Source organism: Peromyscus leucopus, chromosome 15 (genome assembly GCF_004664715.2).
Source record: "Peromyscus leucopus breed LL Stock chromosome 15, UCI_PerLeu_2.1, whole genome shotgun sequence".
NCBI classification, from domain to species: Eukaryota; Metazoa; Chordata; class Mammalia; order Rodentia; family Cricetidae; genus Peromyscus; species Peromyscus leucopus.
In genome coordinates, this window is record NC_051076.1 from 3,743,896 (window position 1) to 3,761,629 (window position 17,734).

Genomic DNA, 17,734 nt, shown 5'->3' on the forward strand with positions numbered 1-17,734 from the left:
TGAGGTTGAATCATTATCTCCAATCTCTTGCTCCAAGGCACAGTTCCCTGGTTTTTAACATTCTTGTAATAAGTCCCAAGTTGCAAGGACTCATTCTTGGACTAGGAACAGACAGCAAAACACTCTGCTTTATGCCTCAAACAGGAATCACTAGGATTGAACTGTACAAGCTGCACAAAAGATGCAAAAAATAAATAAGCCCTTAGCTTCCCATTTTCAGAAGGGTTCTGGGAGACTGGAAGCCCTTTCCCTGGGCCTGCTGGGACTCTGGATAGAGCTAAAACCCTCTGCCTACATCTGTCATGGCTGAGTAGGTTATACATATGGGGGAGGGTATCTGTAAGTATAACTTATTCCTAGTGCCAACCAAATGCCTCTTTTCCCAGCTTTGGGAAGACCAGTCCTCTGGACCCAAGGGGTCCATAAAACAACAAAACAAACAGTGAATTTGGTGGCAGGAGTCTGGGCAAGGAGCCAGTCTCATTACAGTGATGTGGCAGTGAGTTCCAGAGCCAGTACCCCACCCCTGTGATGCAGGCTCTGGGGAGGTCAGAGTATCCACCGGCCCACCACCACTCCAGATTTCACTCAGCATTGCTGGGATGCCTGGGGATGCCAGAGGACCAGGTCAGATGTGTCTAGTCTCAGGATAATCACCAGGGCTTCTGGAACTGCCTCCCCAGCTCCTATTCCTGGTTGTTTACAGGATCAAGGATTCATGCAGAGAGAGAAGTGAATCATTTCCACTTTGAGGAACCAGTGGCTATTGTTCTTGTTCCATGGGATTGGCAAGGAAGAAAGTCATGTTTCCCAGCTTTTCATGCAACTAGGCCTTTCAGCTGCCACCGTGACCCCACACCAGAAGGGGAGCCAAGTAATAGGCTAGGAACTCGGGTGTTAGGGAGGAAGTCTGTGTGAATGTCAGTATGGCCATGTGGGAAGAAGGGTGTATAAATCTGGACATATTACTTTTATCAAACCTCTGTGCACTAACTCTGGGCCCTGGGAAGGAATTCTGATCAGTTCTTTAAGGCCTAAGATGTTAATGCAAGAAGTACACATTTTTTCTGGCTTTGCTTAAGGGATCAGTTGTGAGATTACAAGAAGATGGGGTAGGGATGTCAGGGCTTCTGGTAGATGGAGACTAGAAAACTTACCTTGGTGTATTCCTTAGAAAAGGCAGGAACAGGGCCGGGCGGTGGTGGCGCACGCCTTTAATCCCAGCACTCGGGAGGCAGAGCCAGGCGGATCTCTGTGAGTTCAAGGCCAGCCTGGGCTACCAAGTGAGTTCCAGGAAAAGGCGCAAAGCTACACAGAGAAACCCTGTCTTGAAAAACAAAAAAAAAGAAAAAAAAAAGAAAAGGCAGGAACAGTTTACCTTTAAAAATGTTGGGAATTTCAGGGGCTACTGTTAGCTAATTATTAAAACAGCCAGGGTCATCTCTAGAACTTGAACAGTATCGGTGAATTTGCAAAAGTGTCCCAAAGCTTAAAAAGCAAAGGGCTGCTAGAGGAACAGTGGTTGCCTGGGTCTCTGCACCTGCCTACTACAAGGTTTCCATCTAATCCAGGTGAAGCAGATGGCTATGTGTGCTATTCCAGGGTCTCTAGGCAACACTGGAAATGCTGTCCCCTCCTGCCTTACCAGCTAATGTCTCAGAGCACCACTACTCCCTCTTCTAAATACTATCAGCATTCTCTTCCTGTAATCCAGTAGGAGTTCTTCTGTTTCCATAACTCCTTATCTGCTGCCAGCCAATGAACCTGCTCACCCATTATGAATACTGTCCTCTGCAATAGCCCCATCCATAAGAGTCACTTCTGGCACCCAATTCTATTCCAATTATTAAAATGGGATTTGGCAGAGTACAATCCAGTACATTTGAGGTCAGCTTACAGAATCCCTAATGTGAAGTATTTTATCTGGCAGTGGGGTCAGATGCCTGGGGTATGTGACAGGCATTGCCCTCAATGGTTGAAGTGACTGGGTAGAGCATGTGTCACAACTATTAGGCAATAGACATGTTTTCTAAGAGGCCAGGGGCAGAGAAACAGCAGATTTTACTCCTGGTTACATCCTCAGTTCCAAAGACTGGAGGTTGAAGCAGAGTGCCACCTTGGCTTCTGCAAGGGCACATGGCAGTGTGTGGAACAGTAGGCTGGGCAGGTGGGCAGAGCTCTGGCAACTGTGAATGGTGGGAAGGAACCAGAGCAGCAGCATCCTGAAACTTGAGCTACCCCTCACCACCACCACACACACACACTCCTGTCTTCCCTGATTTAGCATGGCCCCTGGTTCTGTGTCCCATTAACTTTGCTTGCACTGCATACTCTACTCTTCCCTGAAATCAGAAAAACATCTGAAATGAGTTTCTGGTTCCTGCCACCACTCTTCCTTTACCTGCTTGGGCATTGTTTCTTTTCTCTGGATTCCTACAGTATGCTCTAATCAAATCAGGAGGATGTCATCACAGGGGACAGTGTTCAGGCTCCAAGGCACCATACATTCCATCCCCTGTGTCTTGCCCCAGGCACCCTCACCACCTTAGCCCTGCCCTGCCCATACCCAACACCTCTTCCTGACCCTGAAAAACTTTCAGCCATGCTTAGGGCAGGCTCGACTCAGCTTGAACTGCAAAGTCCATATCTAGGGTGCCCTAACCTTCTGGTCTTTGTTCCCATTCTCTGCTGTGGCCTGTCTTTCATTGTCACATTGTCTTAGTTACTGTTTCATTGCTGTGAGGAGACACCATGATCTAGGCAACTTATAAAAGAAAGCATTTAATTGGTGGCTCGCTTACAGTTTTGGAGGGTTAGTCCATGATCATGTCAGGAAGCATGGCAGCAGGACAGGCAGGCAGGATGAGGGAACAATAGCTGAGAGCTTATATCTTATCCACAAGATGAAGGCAGAGAGAGACAGGCTGGGCCTGGCATGGGCTTTCTGAAACCTCAAAGCCACCCCCCAGTGATACACCTCCAACAATGTCACACCTCCTAATCCTTCCTAAACAGTATATAAACTAGGGACCAAGCATTCAAGCATATAAGCCTATAGAGGCCATTATCATTCAAACCACATACATGTTCCATTGAAGGAGTCAGAGTAACCCATAGCAGTGACATCATGAGAAAGATTCTGTAGGTGGATGCAGGGTTAAAACTAGGGTTAGATTAGAGTTAGTCCTTCTACAGTACCCCTTACTGGATGCATCTAATGACCAGGTATTCAATCCCTAAAGTAAGACATTTCGGTTATAACAAATCGTTCCCTATGTTATGGGAAAAGCTGGTTTTGCAGCAGCAACTCCTACATATAACAGCCTCTGCAGCCACAATGACTAAGCCTAATTCATCTTCTACAGGTTGATGGCTAAGCATGCCAACAAGTGAGAATCAAGTCTGGGCTCAGTCAGGAACTGGACAAATCTCTTTATCTTACTTTGCCTTTATGTCCCATCTGCAAAGTGAAGTTGATAACAGCACTCACCTCAGAGTGGCTGCATCAGAGTTCAATGAGTTAGTAGCTGCAAAGGACTTGACATAGCACCTAGAATATAATAGGTGCTCAGTACATTGCATTATCTGGAGAACTGTCTTTATCTACTCAATTTGCTCCTTTTCCTTGGGTTTTCATCCTTGTAGAACTCTATTTAACACAGCATGATTCCCACATCCTTGCTGCCCTTGTTTATCTCATACTTGGCTTCTTATACTCTGTTATATTATCTCTCTCATAAAGAGGAGTCAATGCTGCTCATGATCTGGAAGCTGTTCTTCTGCTTCTGTGGTGATGACTAATTGATTTTGCTGAAGCATGTACTACCACACAATTGGCTGGGCTCTAATCCTGAGTCCTTTTCTTACATTTCTCTTTGGGTTCAGAGCCATACTAGGCTCTAATTCACCTTTTAAAAGCATAACCTGGTACTCTTCCTCCTTTATGAGACCTTGCAGGCTGATCCCACATTTATTGCTTGAGCTGTTGCATGTACCCTGTGGTGAAGCTTTGCCTGTCTTTCCACATCCTGTAAAGCACAGCTCTTAGTCCTACATGTACTGCATCTTGACTTTGAGGTCTCAGTCCTATTCTCCCTGTTCTTTCCACCTGCTGGTGCCTCAGAAGGCAAAGGCCTGGTCTTTGGGTTCCCTATGTGTATGAGCACCTAAGATCACATTGTGGTTATGCCACTTTTGGTGAGTTCACTTCCCCACTCGGGGACATCCTGTTCCTACCAGCCTCTGTAGATGAGGGCTGGATCGTCTGAGAGACGCCTGGCCAGGCAGGGAAGAAGTGAGTAGCTCTGACGCACCCAGATTCCCTCCCCTTGCCTGACTCTTAGCTATTTTTTCTTTATTTTCCTTCCTGTGTTGAAAGAGCTATGGGGCCTGGACCATGCTAGAATTTCCTGGGGACATTCCATAAATTCTTCATGGGCTTTCTCTCTGGAGAGGGTGGGGGTGAGTGGCTTGGTAAGTGGGAGGCCACTAGGAGCCAGGTATGGATATCAAGTACCCCAAAGTAGTGTGGGTGGAAGGGAAAGGTGAGCTGCCCAGAGGGAAAAAATGGTGATGTCATGAGTTCATAGCCAAAGGAATAGCACCTCACAGTAAGAAGACAGACATCTTGCAGGTTGGGACATGAAGTGGGTAGCTATGTCTACAGCCTTGCCCTTGAACTTGCTACCTCCACAGGGTTCCTACAAGGCCCAGAGAACTTGGGCTACATGTGTGTGTGTGTGTGTGTGTGTGTGTGTGTGTGTGTGTGTGTGTGTGTGTGTATGTGTATACATGTGTGTGAGACATGAAAAGATGTATACTGAGTAAGATGCATGAATACTAAGGGGTCAGCAGATGCAGTTACTCCTTTGAAAACTAGCTGGGCCATTCTTTTTATCTAATAATACTGATTTCTTAATTTAGGTCTAAGGCCAGAGTAAGTAGAGATACTAGCTCTTGATTAAACTCTGTAGCAAATCTGGGCCTGAAAATCACTCTCAGCCTCCATCCCCCAGCTCCACCGCTGCTTCTCAAAGTGAAGAGTGCCAAGTTTGGGGGTCAGGACAAGAGACAACTAGCCTTACGTCTCTTTATCTAGATCAATGGATCAATCACTCTATTTCTCTAAACTTCAGTTTCCCTGTGCAACAATGAGGGTAGTAGACTAGATGATTTCAAGGCTTTTCAGAACACAGTCCTATTTTGCAAGGATGGTTCTACTTTGTTAGGCTTATCCTATGAATAAAACTTCAGTGATGGGCTTAAAGAGAATTAGTATGAATAGACCATCCTTTAATAGAGCTTCCAAGATAGTAAAGAAGACAGAGTCTGGACCAGAAACTGGAGATGAAAGAAAGATGGATAAAGTGCCAGGCACCAGCCCAGATGCTGCTTTTGCTATACCTTAGATAACCTTTGTACAATTTTAGAGAAAGGTACTTCCTTTGGCAGGCAGATTAGTAATAGAAGCTTCATAGGCAGATGTCTAAGAATGGCACATAGCCTGATGAGGATTGCTAGGTGGTATTCTAACTCTCCCCCTTGCCCAAGTCCCATGTGTCAGGCAAATGTGCCTAACTAGATGAGGTGAGCCTTGCTGAGCAAGGAGGTAGACAGCCTCAGGCATGCAAGCCGAGATGTGACCAGCAGAATATACCACTTCCCAACCTCAGGGAATACCACCTCTCTCAGGGAACAATTCTCTTGTAGGGAATGACTCCTGCCCTCCCCAGCTTTAGGCAAGAAAATGATAGGACCACAGTCACCCCCTCTTCCACATGCCGAAGCCAAGACAGGCCCATAGCTGTGGGGCAGAGTGATGGTGCAAGACAGAACCAAGCAGGAACATTTCCCAAGAGCTAAGAAATGGTCAAAGGGATTTGGAATTACAAAGACCAGAGAAGTCTGGAAAGTTATCTATCTTCTCATAACGCTTGCCACCTCCTCTACAACAACTTAAAACAAGAATATGGAAATTCTTCCTCAGATTCCCCTCCAGCTCTCTTTCTTCTATACTCCCCAACAATAACCTCCCAGGGCTCTAAATGGATTAGGAGGAAGGAGCCTGGTAATGTCAACATCAAAGGATAAGGTGCAGCCAAATCTTGTCTGTGCCTTGATCCACAGGTGCTAGGACTAGTGAGGGGTGGCAGGAGAGTAAGCTTGGGGAAAGGGGATTAGCTGGGACAGGAAATAATGTAGCTGTTATAATCCCACATAATGAACCAGACTGTGCTCCCTATCCACACCCTAAACACTCAACAAGCAGGTACAAGCTATTGGCTTCAGCCTCCCTCATAAGAGGGCCCCCTTGTTGCCAGTCCCAGACAGCCTGTTCTCTCCAGCTTGTCGGGATACCCAATGAGGCCCAGAAGATATCTCCTTTGTCCTGGCTGCTGAGATTTGGGTAAGAAAGTGGGGAGGGCAGTCTACAACTGCTGGAAAGATGGGTAGCTGGTCTTATACCTAGGCACCAATCATGTACCTTGAGGCTAGCATCCACCACTACAGCTCTTAGGACCCAAAATCTGTCCTAGCCAACTTCTTTCAGTTTACAGCCAACAGCTGGTCCCAGGTAGAGGTCACAATGCATATCATTCACAATGTGGATAACAAAAACAACAACAGCAACAACAAATAAGTTCTACTTGATTTGGAATTTGAGAGTGGTTTTTATCTTTAGGCAAAGTACCTTCCCAATACCTTGATATTTGACAGCATTGAAATGCACTTGTATTTCCTAGGTACTTACTGACTGATGGCTGGAGGAAACAACTTAAGGCTAAACCACAAAACGGATCCCTATCTTCTTCCTCATTCCATTCCCTTCCCCTAAGAAAACAAGAATTTGCCTATAGCTAAATCTTTACTGACCATTACCTTCTAGAAGAAGAGAACTGAGAACTCAATCAGTCAGGCTACTGATTCTTACCTTCTTCAGCTTGCCACTCTTAGTCCCCACAAAAACCACACTGTAGCCATTGTAAACATAGGAGGCCACAGAGGTCAGGCGGTCCCTGCTGGTGGTGTACAAGGTCAGTCCCTCTACTGGAGTGGAGCCTCCCAGAGGTTGGTTGATGTCCAGGCCACAGAAGTTATCATCAATGGGGACCGGCTGGAGGACAGGAGAGAACTAGAGTGAATCACAATGAAAGAATGGCAGGGTCACTTCAAACTACCCACCCATTGCTGACAGCCTGAGGATACCAGGCCTCAGAAAGGATCAGGCCTGGGATCAAAGGTCTAATATGTTAGAGACAAAGCTCATTGCCACCTGGCCCACAATGACATCTTGGCTCCCATGGGACCAGACTGTGAGTGACTAGCCATCTCCACTCTCCCAGAGTCACATGCATACCTTTTACCTTTCTGCCAGGAAAGCCAGGCTCAAGTTGTAAAGCTGACTGAACTCACCTTCTGGTTCTTTACATGTCCCCTTACACCATGTCTGTGAAGATCTGTCTATTTTAACAGGGTTCCCTCAAAGGATATTCAGCCTAGAGGCAACATTGTAAGATTCCACAGGCATAGAGGTTTCCTGCTTGTTCTTTGAGCAAGCTAGTGTTTCTTGGGCTGTAGAGTTTTTTCCTTGAGGCATGAGGAATTTTAAGCCACTAAACTATCACTACTACCTGACATCCTGAGGACTCATTGAAAATGTCATGATAATATTGGATACTGTCTTTTGCTTTGGGGTTTCTTTATTTATTAATCTTTAGAGTTCTGGGGGGTGGGTGAATCTGGGGCCTCCTGCATGCTAGGCAAGTGCTCTACCACTAAGCTACTTCATCAGTCCTCTTTTTACTTTTTATTTTGAGACAAGGTTCACTAAATTGCTCAGTCAGGGCTTGAACTTGTAACCCTCTTGATTTAGCCTCCCCAGTAACAGATTACAGGCCTGTACCACCAGCCTGTAATGGAAAATTTAATCTACATTAGATTCTTCATTTGGAATGATATACTTCCTCCCCCACACCTCTGGAAAGAATTATAGAGGATTAAGTGAAGCAATGTATGTAAAAAGACTTTTATCAGTGTGTGCCACTATCTCTTGCACGTTATAGGTGTTCAAAGAGATTTCTTCTTATTTCAGCCTTTTGAAGGGATTAGTGGTGGGCCAGGAGGAACTGTGTCACTTTGAAAGAAGGCTACCTTCAATAAGTGAGAAAATTTGCTGTATAGAGAATGAGAAGATTCATTCTCACCCTGTATTCTGGCTAAGTCCACTGGGGTCACAGCATCCTCTTCTGGAATTGTCAAAGGGAGATTGGATGGACAGTGTTGTGTTTGAATGAGAATGCCCCCCATAGGCTCATATATTTAAATGTTTGATTCCCAGTTGGTGGGCTGTTCAGGAAGAATTAGAAAGTGTGGCATTGTTGGAGGAGGTATGTCACTGAGGGGTGGGCTTTCAAGCTTCAAAAGACCATAGCATGCCCAGCTAGATGTCTCTCTGGGTAGAGGGGGCAAGAAGGGAGGGAAATGCATGACTCTTGAGGTCAGGGGTTGCATACTGCCTGGCATGAGGCTATATCTTGATGGATGCTCCAAAACACCCCAGCTAACTGCCCAGCATGGAATCTCGAAGTAAAGGCTGCAGATTTCGGACCAAGAAAAACCTTAAGTGCTGAGGGAGCTGTTCCCACCTGGTTGGGAAAAGGCTTCTTAGAAAAACAAAAGACATAGCAGTGAGCATCACAGAAGCCTCCCTCAGCCTTACTTTTTCACCCTCATCAGGGAGGAGCAAACTGATGCTTCATTTCCTTAGAATAATTGGTTAATAAGTAAGAGCACATTATTTTTTTCTCAAGCTTGTATTCCCTCCTCAGTCCTGAGGTGAACTAGGACATGTTTCTGTGACCTTTGTACTTGTGGACAGCTGCCACTCCTGCTACTGGCGGGAGTGATGGTGCTAAAAAAATACATGAGTATCCCATAAGAAAGAACACCAAGTTTTTAGAGTAAGAATGGCCTTGAGCTCTGGTGGCAGAGTCCACACTACAGCTTGGGAGTAAAGGAGCCATTGTATGCTAGTGCTAGCTCATGAGAGATGTCTATGTACACATCTACATCCAGTGATGTCACTCCTGCTTAAAGCCAGCCTGCATGACAGTGTTTACACCACAGGAACTGCCAAATACTGTAGACCAGGGCTCTCTGTCTTCCTCTGGTTGTATGGAGTCAGTCGCTTACTATTTTCCAGCGTGTTACTGGACAGTGCCAGCAGGTATTTACTAGCCACTGCTCTCTACCCTTGCTGTTTCTCTTTCTCATCCTTGTTCTGTAAGTAGTAGCTGCTCAATAAGAGTTAGGTAACCTAGATTTTAGCCCTGTCCTTACTGTATCAGCCCTTATTATTATGTGCCCTCTCTGGGTCTCAGTTTTTCCTTCTATAAAATAAAAGAGTAAAGTTAGGTCATTGTCAAAATTCTTTATAGTTTGTTTTCATGGTTTCATATTTTTCCACCACTTTGTCCAGGGGCTGGTAGAACTGCAGAGTTGTGACCTAAGCCAGTTTCTGAGGTACAGTAAAAGAAGTGAAAAGCCCTTGCTGGCAGCTGTGGGTTTCTCTAGATTCTTCCCGATGCTAGAGTCTTCAGAACTGCAAAGGAAATGATCTGTTCTGAAACTAAGCCCCGGGGTTCAATGGAAATTTCTTTCTCAATGTCTTGTCAGGTATTCCCAATGCCTGATGTCCCTTTTCATTTTCGTGGACAGCAAGTGACTGAAGTATGACTTTTCTCAGAGGCAGTTGCTCACAGATCCTGCATCCGGAGTCTGTGGGATGCCCTGAATTCAGACCCTGCTTTCTGGTTCACAACTATATGGATTTAAGCAGTTTATTTTACATTCTCTAAGCCTTTGTCTTTCTATTTGTAAAAGGGTATGATAATCAGTGCTTTACCTGTGAAGATTAGGTGAGATAATAAACTGCTCAAAACAGCCCTTCATGTGTAACTGATATTCTTGAATGATGGGTCCCTTCCTCATGCTTTTTGGGGGCAACAATGTTAAAATATTTGACCTGAGAGTTACATGTTAGTCCACAGACTATGGTAAAGTCAAGCTCAGGGCCATGACTTCTCTTTGATCTTTAAATTTCTTAAAGGCCACTAAATCATCTCCGGTCCCTAACGCTGAGATCCTTTGGACTATAAGAACCAGAGGAGACTACCATTTTGCACATCCAGTTGTTTTGGTGCTTGAAATGGCATTTCTCCAGGGGATGACAGGAAGACTTTTTTCCTATAAGGCAGTGGTTCTCAACCTGTAGGTTAAGATCCCATGGGGTCACACATCTGATATTTATATTATGATTCATAATAGTAGCAAAATTACAGTTATGAAGTAGCAACAAAATAATTTTATGGTTGAGGGTCACCACAACATGAAGAACTGTAATAAAGGGTCACAGCATTAGGAAGTTTGAGAACCACTGGCTATAAGGCACTTGTCCTTCTAGCAATCACCAGTGTTTCTGATGTCCCATGGTCACTAGTCAGGACTTGTCTCTCTGCAGCACCACTGGAGCACAGCACAGTGTCCTTTTCCTTTTAATTTTGGCTAGAGGGCAAGCAGGAATCAGCAGTTTCCTCCTGACAAGACCATGGGAACCAGGGTGGATGCTGCAAGGGGTTAACCCTTACATTTCCTCTCCACTTCTCTTGTTTGAGGAGGATCTTTGTTCATAAAACTTTAGTGCTATGAAGCAAACTGGAGATAACCTAAATCCAGATTTCTCATTTTATGAAAGTAAGATAATTGGCAAATAACTAGTCCTTCATTACTATGATTAGCAGTGGTAATCCTAAATGCTCATTTACTGAGTGATTATTGTATGCCAAGCATTTTATTTTCATAAGTTATTGATCCTCATATGACATGATCCTCATAATAAAAAAGATATTATTATTTCTATTTTAAAGATGAAAAACTTGTAGCTCAGATAACACATAACTTGCTCAAGGACACACAGGATATTGGTGGAAGAACTAATTTTTAATCTAATTGATTAGATTCAAATCTTGAATTCTTAACAAGTATGCTGTGGTACCTTCTCTCATATGCTTGAATCAAGCTGTGATTCCTTGGTGTTCATAATATGTTTAGGCACGCCCCAAGTTCTCTGCACTTGATACCTCTCTCTGGAATGCGTTTTTGTTTTTTTTTTTTTTCTCTCAGCCACTGCTCCAAATACTATTCTCTCAATGGTAGATATTCTCTAGTATTGTTCTCTGCCCTGTTTTATTTTTCTCTACAGAAAATTTACCATTGGCAGGCAGTATCATTTTATTTGTCTGAGTCTTATGTAGCCAGGCTAGCACTGAACTCACTAATGTAGCCAAGGATGACTTTGAACACCTAATCCTCCTACCCCCAACTCGTCCAAGTGCTGAGATTACAAGTGTGCACCACCACATCGGGCTAGGCTGTTTTATGTGTTTGCTTGTTTTGCCTCACTAGTAGTTAAGCTCTCTGAGAGCATGTAGCTTAGTCATGCGGCTTAGCAGGCACCAAAAGCAGTACTTGGTGCACTGTAAGCATATAAAGGCATGTGTTAGTATTGATTTAATGAATCAGCAAACTTATCTGAAGGATGCAATGGAGGCAAGACTCTGCAATTGGTAGTCATCACCTGATTGCCTAAAACCCATTCTTCTCCCAGGCTCTTATTGGCCCAGAAGCTCAGGGTACAAGGGTACAGAGAAATCAGGAGCAAAGTACATGGAGGTTCCTTACCGCCTTGGTACACTGCACATCCTTTCCTAGCAGCCAGTTGAGCTCCAAGTTGCCCTCTCCATGGTAACAGGACTGCAACCGCTCCTTGATCTGCAAGTTGATGGCCCGGATGGGGAAGGCACAGAGGGCAGAGTCATCGGGTGGGTGGTGGTACTGCTTCTGCCCCTTGGAGAAGATAGCAAATAGCACATCTTCATCGCTGCTGATGTTGAAGGCCTGAGCTAGAGCTTCCCCAGGCTTTGCAAGGTAAGCTGCCTGCAGGAGGCGGTATTCTACCCCAGCACGTGTGCAGCCAAAGGGCAGGGACACATAGGAGTGGAACTTGGGGTCATCCTTGCAGAGACGAACGATTCTTGAGGTATAAAAGAGGTCTCCAGCTGAGTTGATGGCCACACCCTCAGGGGTCTCTGGCTGGACAGTGAGAAAGTAGACAAAACCGCCACTGGCAAAGCCATAGATGTAGAAGATGTCAAAGTGGGAGACCAGGGCTAGGGTGTCCGAGGGGATCTTGATGAGGGAGGAGACAAAATCACTGTGAAGCTCATAGTCTAGCATGGCTGAAGACTCAGGATCACGGGGTAGCTTGCGGCTGGACAAGGTAGGGAAGTAATCCTGCTTGCCATCCACAGCAGTGCCGATAAAAAGTTTGCCATCTTCCCCCTCAGAGCGCACAATCACACCATACATGGTGCCCGTCTTATTAACGCTGGACAAATAGTGCTCCTTCTTGTGTGATGGCTCCACCAGGATGAAGAGATCATCAAGCCGCAGGAGCTTGCAAACGCCCTGGTAGAGGCTGCCACAGGCAAGCAGGCGATTCTCAGAGTAGTCAATGATCAGTAGTTTGTTGACATTGTTGGTGAGTGTGAGCACCTCACTGCAGGGCTGAACAATAAGGGGTGGGTAGCAGGCCTTGTTGTCCTCTTCTGGCCCTGTCTTGTGAGCCACCTGGATTGTGAGGTTGCCTGTCAACTTGTAGACACGGTTGATGGCCCCCACATACACAGCCCCTGTTCTTCTGTGTACAGTCAAATGGTTGAAAGTCCAGTCACGGTTCTCAGAGTGGAAAGTGCTGAACTGAGGCATACCTGTGGTTCCACGAGCTAGCAGCAGCCAAGCCACTGAGAGCAGTACCACAGACAAGTTGTCAGCCTGCATGGCCCACAGCTGGGACCTCTTCTGCTCCATCCCGAGAGGGACAAGGCTTGCTGGGACAGCTCCTCTGTGTGCTACTCCACTTCTCTGAATCAGCTCTCACATGGTTCTGAAAAACACAAGGCAAGGGGTCAGACTAAAAGTAAGTTCTACATGAACTGTGTTGCTTGACCAGGATTCTCAAATCCAGCTGGCCCTATGGGTCTCTTTTGCTACATTTCAGTTTTTCTATTTTTAACATATTTTCCCCTCTGAGGGATGCTAAGGGAATCCCATTATCATTGGTCTTTAGCCATTATGCTGTATAATACGCTTTTGTTTGTATGTTTTATTTACATTGTACAAAGCATCTCCATTTCAAGGCATCAATTTTATCTCTCAGAGAGGTTAAAACTCACTCAGTCAGTGTTGATGTCAGGACTGAAATGTCTTCCCCACATAATCACTTTAGGACTTTATTCTAGTATGATATGCCAATAACATTCCATCTTATCTCAGACTCCCTTTACCTCACACTCCTGGGATCCTATACTTTCTTCTCATGCTCTGATATCCATAGGAAAGGAGAAGTGCTGGTCACCTCTGGTCGTGTTCCTCATTGTCCCTGAGGGAAGGGTATTTATGGAAAGTATGCTATTCAAAAAAGACTGGATTCCTAAACCTGCCATCCCAGAACCTGAAAACCCCCCTAAAATGGTAGATGAGCCTATTCCTCTGTAGACCAGTCATAGCCCCTGCCTCATGAGAAAGGAATAGATGGGTTCTAGGAACCCCTAAGCTCTTTTCTCTGTTGAATACTTGGGCAGCAGTAGAGGAAGAGGATTAGGAGGGTCAGTTTTATCTGGTCGCTGCTGGGGAATTCTGGCTGTTCAATCATCTGTGAGTTTAGTTAGCCCTGGGTCTTGATCACAGTACTTCAAGTTCAGCCTCCACTCTTGAATGCTTTGATCCTGTCTGCATTCCAAGAAGCTGCCCAGTAAGCAGAAAGGACCCCTGAGGACACCCACTAAGACCAGCATGGGGAGATCCCAGGCAAGGGGACAGAGGTCAGGAAACCAGTCATCCCTGGACAATCTTGCTTCCCATGACTTTTAGGATGTACAGCAGTTACTTGAAAGCTGCACCAGAAGAGGCAGCAGCCATTTAGCTAAGAGAGCCTTTCTCAAGCTAAATAAAGTGTCTGGGCAACCTTGCTGACAAGTACTGACAGAACTCTGGGTGCACTGACGACAGGAATGGAAACACTCCAGGTAGGAAGAGAATTTGCTCCCAGGTAGCTTAGCAGAGGCCTGCCTGCCTGTTCCCTCAACTCCCCAGTCTGGCTGGACGGGGTTATAACCAGTCTGACACCACCCCCACCCAGTTTTTCTTTGTATATTTAGAGATTCTCTTTCTTGTCCCTCCACTCTGCAGCACAGGTCTGTAGCCAGCACAGTGCCAAGGTGGTCTAACCTGACTCCGTTTCTCCAGGGGGATTCTGGTGGGTGTTCTGGAGGTGATTCATGAGGTCCCAGGCTTCCTTGGAAAGAGGAAGGGCAGCGCAAGGCTGGGGCTGAGCTTAGCTACTCTAACACAGCCCTTCCGGCCTCACAAGCAAAGGCTCCCAACTCGCCCAGATTTCAGTTTGAAAAGCAAGTTATTTTTAGCTATGTCCTGAGGCCGGTAGCAGGACGTGAATTCCTCAAGAGGAGCTGCAGAAAGGAAATAACAGAATCCTCAAACTCTCCAGCTAAATGGGGAATTGCAGGAGGCCACACTGCATGGTCTTCTCTAGAATATGGGCCACAGGTGGGCTCCCCTGGGGCCACAAGCGGCTTAAGATGGAGGATGCAGCATGAGAACAGATAGTCCATTCAAGACGAGCTTTGCAGATGAGGCTGCCTGTCACCATTGCAAGTATAGGAGCTTGCAGGATAGAAGTGCTCTCTGAAGCACAGTGGCACTGCATGCTCCTGCCTTCCCACTTCACACATCATACATGCCTGACCCATGCACACCAGGAGGAGTCCAGAGAGTAGAGACTAGCATCTGAAGACACAGTCAGCCATCTCACTTCCCTCCTCCATGACATAGTTCAGTAGTAAGTGGCTTGAGGAACAAATCTGGGACGTTAGCCTGATCGAGTCCCTAGCTCTCTGGCTGTCATGGAAGTCAGTGTGGTATTGCAGGGGAACTTCTTAGCCTCACCACTGATACCTGTTACGATATCACAAAGGCCTCTGATGGGAAATGGCATTGGAATCCCTGACTTTTCTTCTTGCTTATGTTTTTCTTTCCCACGGATGGGCATTATGTGGGGAGTGTTGATCCCCCTGGCCCCGTGGCAGAGCTTACTTGGAAGGTTAGCAATAGGGAAAAAGAACAGACCCAGGCTAATTTTCTCTGTCATATTATTGCACAAGTCTCAACACAGCCTCTCTGAAGACATCAGAGAGGCTGCTGAAAGCTGGATTCTGAGTGGAAAAACTGGGCTAATAATTAGAAGGCCTGAGGTCACAGAGCAGAAAGAAGTACAGAGAATTCAGGAATACTGGTCCAATGTCTGTCACTCACAAATTTTATGGTGGGCATAGTGGTCTAGCATTTTCCTGAGTCTGTTTCCTGAGCTGTCATAATTAGCCAGTCTGTAAATTCCTCCTTCTGGATGAAATGATGCCTTGAGGTCCATCTCCTTCAGTTCCTAGAGTCTGGGTTAAATAGACACAGAGTTCCTTCTATACTGCCTATGTAGCTGACAGGCTTTTCCAGTACATCTCTGAAGCAGGCCTGTTTTCTTTGTACCCCTCCAACTGCATGTTCCTGGTGACTAGTCAGGAAATTCATCCCCAGACCCAGAGGCTACTCACCCCAGCAGCTGCTACTGGATACTGGGGTCCAGAGGAGACACTGTCTCCTGTGGTAAGGGATGGAAAGGTTTGATATCTTGAGGGCCACAGATTTATATGCCAAGATGGATGGAACCAAGATATGCTCTAAAGCGGGTTCAGTGGTCAAAGGTCAGGCCACCCAGGTGAACTCACGGTAAGGAGTGCAGCTACCTTTGTGCCTGTGAAAAGCAGAGTGTGGTATGCTTAAATGCTGGGATGAAGGACTCAGATATTTGGTTTTAAGCAGAGCTTCAGCTGTGTGCACCTGGTCAGAGCACCAAGTCACTCTGGGATGCTCTCTCTCCATCTACCTGAAATGGGCTTAGTCCTGGGACCTGCCATGCAGGATTTGCATCACTGCCACAATCCCTCAGCACAGCATCAACCATGTGCTCAGGAGGCCATAACCTTTATTACCAATGATATTTCCAGCTTCTTGCTTTCCTCTACCATATGATCAGTCTCAGAACAGATATTCCATCCTCAGTTTGGCGGAAGCCTGTGACACTGTACAGTTAGTACTTTCTCTGCTAGTGCCAAACAAGAGTTTTCTTTTAATAAAATGCCCCTCTTTGCATCACAGTATCTCTCTGTGTCTAGTTCATGAAGTCAGCTGTCATATTCTGGAACTTTTTTCTTCTACCAGTTTTCTTCTCCCTTCCCCAGTTCTCCATCAGGTATATACTGTCCTAGAATTCTGAGTCACCCACAGAACTTCCCCAACATCTTCCCCATGGATATTGTGATACCAAGTAGAGTTCACACTTGCTTCTGGGTAAAGCAGGTGCCACTAAATATTTTATTTGCAGGTCTGATGACACCATCTTTCTGATTAGGATCCAGGCAGCAGGTGCTGGTGACAGCCACCTAAGGCATCTGATACCTTCCTGACCAGCTGGCATAAGTGTCAGTGGCAATCTAGGAAGGAAGTGAAGGTGAGTCATTTCCAGCTCAGCTCAGTGCAGGATTCCCTCCTCCCACTATTATTGCCCTTCCCATGAGCTCTAGGTGCATATGCCTCCATGTGGTCACCAACCTCCCTTACCTCAGAGGAGATGGTGGCAGTAGGAGTTAGAATTGCATAGAACTTTGTGATAGAGTCAAAGTGCATGCTAGATCTCATGTCACAGGACCCATGGGTAGTATCACCATCTCCACCTGCTCCATCCCTGTTGTAGCCTCCAGCATCACCATGGTACTGACAGGCCTCAACTGTTCCCACTCTCTCCATCACTGTCATCACTGTCACCTCTGGAACCATTGCAGTACTGATAGAGCTCCATCATCCACACAACCTTGCTATCACAGTCATTGTTATCCCTAGACACCTCTAGCACTGCAATATTGATAAAGTTTAACTGTCCCCATGTTTTCCATCACTGCTGCCATTGCCATCACTGTTACCTACAGTACCATATGGTGATAAAAGAGCTCAGCCTTCCATACCCTACCATGCATCACTGTTATTGTCATGTCATTTCTAGTGCCATCACGGTGCTGATAGAGCTCTACCACCCCAGATAGAGTCCACCATCCCAGCTTCTTCATCATTTTCATCATTGAAACCTCCAGCACCATCACAGTGCTGATAGAGCTCCACCATCTTCTCCCTACCCACCACCATCAACACTGTAATCACCAGCACCATCACAGTGCTGATAGAGCTCCACCATCTTCTCCCTACCCACCACCATCAACACTGTAATCACCAGCACCATCACAGTGCTGATAGAGCTCCACCATCTTTTCCCTACCCACCACCATCAACACTGTAATCACCACCACCATCACAGTGCTGATAGAGCTCCACCATCTTTTCCCTACCCACCACCATCAACACTGTAATCACCACCACCATCACAGTGCTCATAGAGCTCCACCATCTTCTCCCTACCCACCACCATCAACACTGTAATCACCACCATCATCACAGTGCTGATAGAACTCACCTTTTGCATCACTGTCATCATTGT

The 17,734-nt window shown here is 46.0% G+C and overlaps 1 protein-coding gene across 1 annotated transcript in view; it reads right to left on the reverse strand.

The window, feature by feature from the left end:
* Plxna2 (plexin A2) overlaps positions 1-17,386 on the reverse strand; it is a 179,252-nt gene extending 161,866 nt beyond the window's left edge. The window contains 3 exon segments of the mRNA XM_037211113.1: positions 6,932-7,114; positions 11,740-13,003; positions 14,347-17,386. Coding sequence (XP_037067008.1) covers positions 6,932-7,114; positions 11,740-12,927 — 1,371 coding nt within the window. The 5' untranslated portion in view covers positions 12,928-13,003; positions 14,347-17,386.
* Between the last annotated feature and the right edge of the window lie 348 nt (positions 17,387-17,734).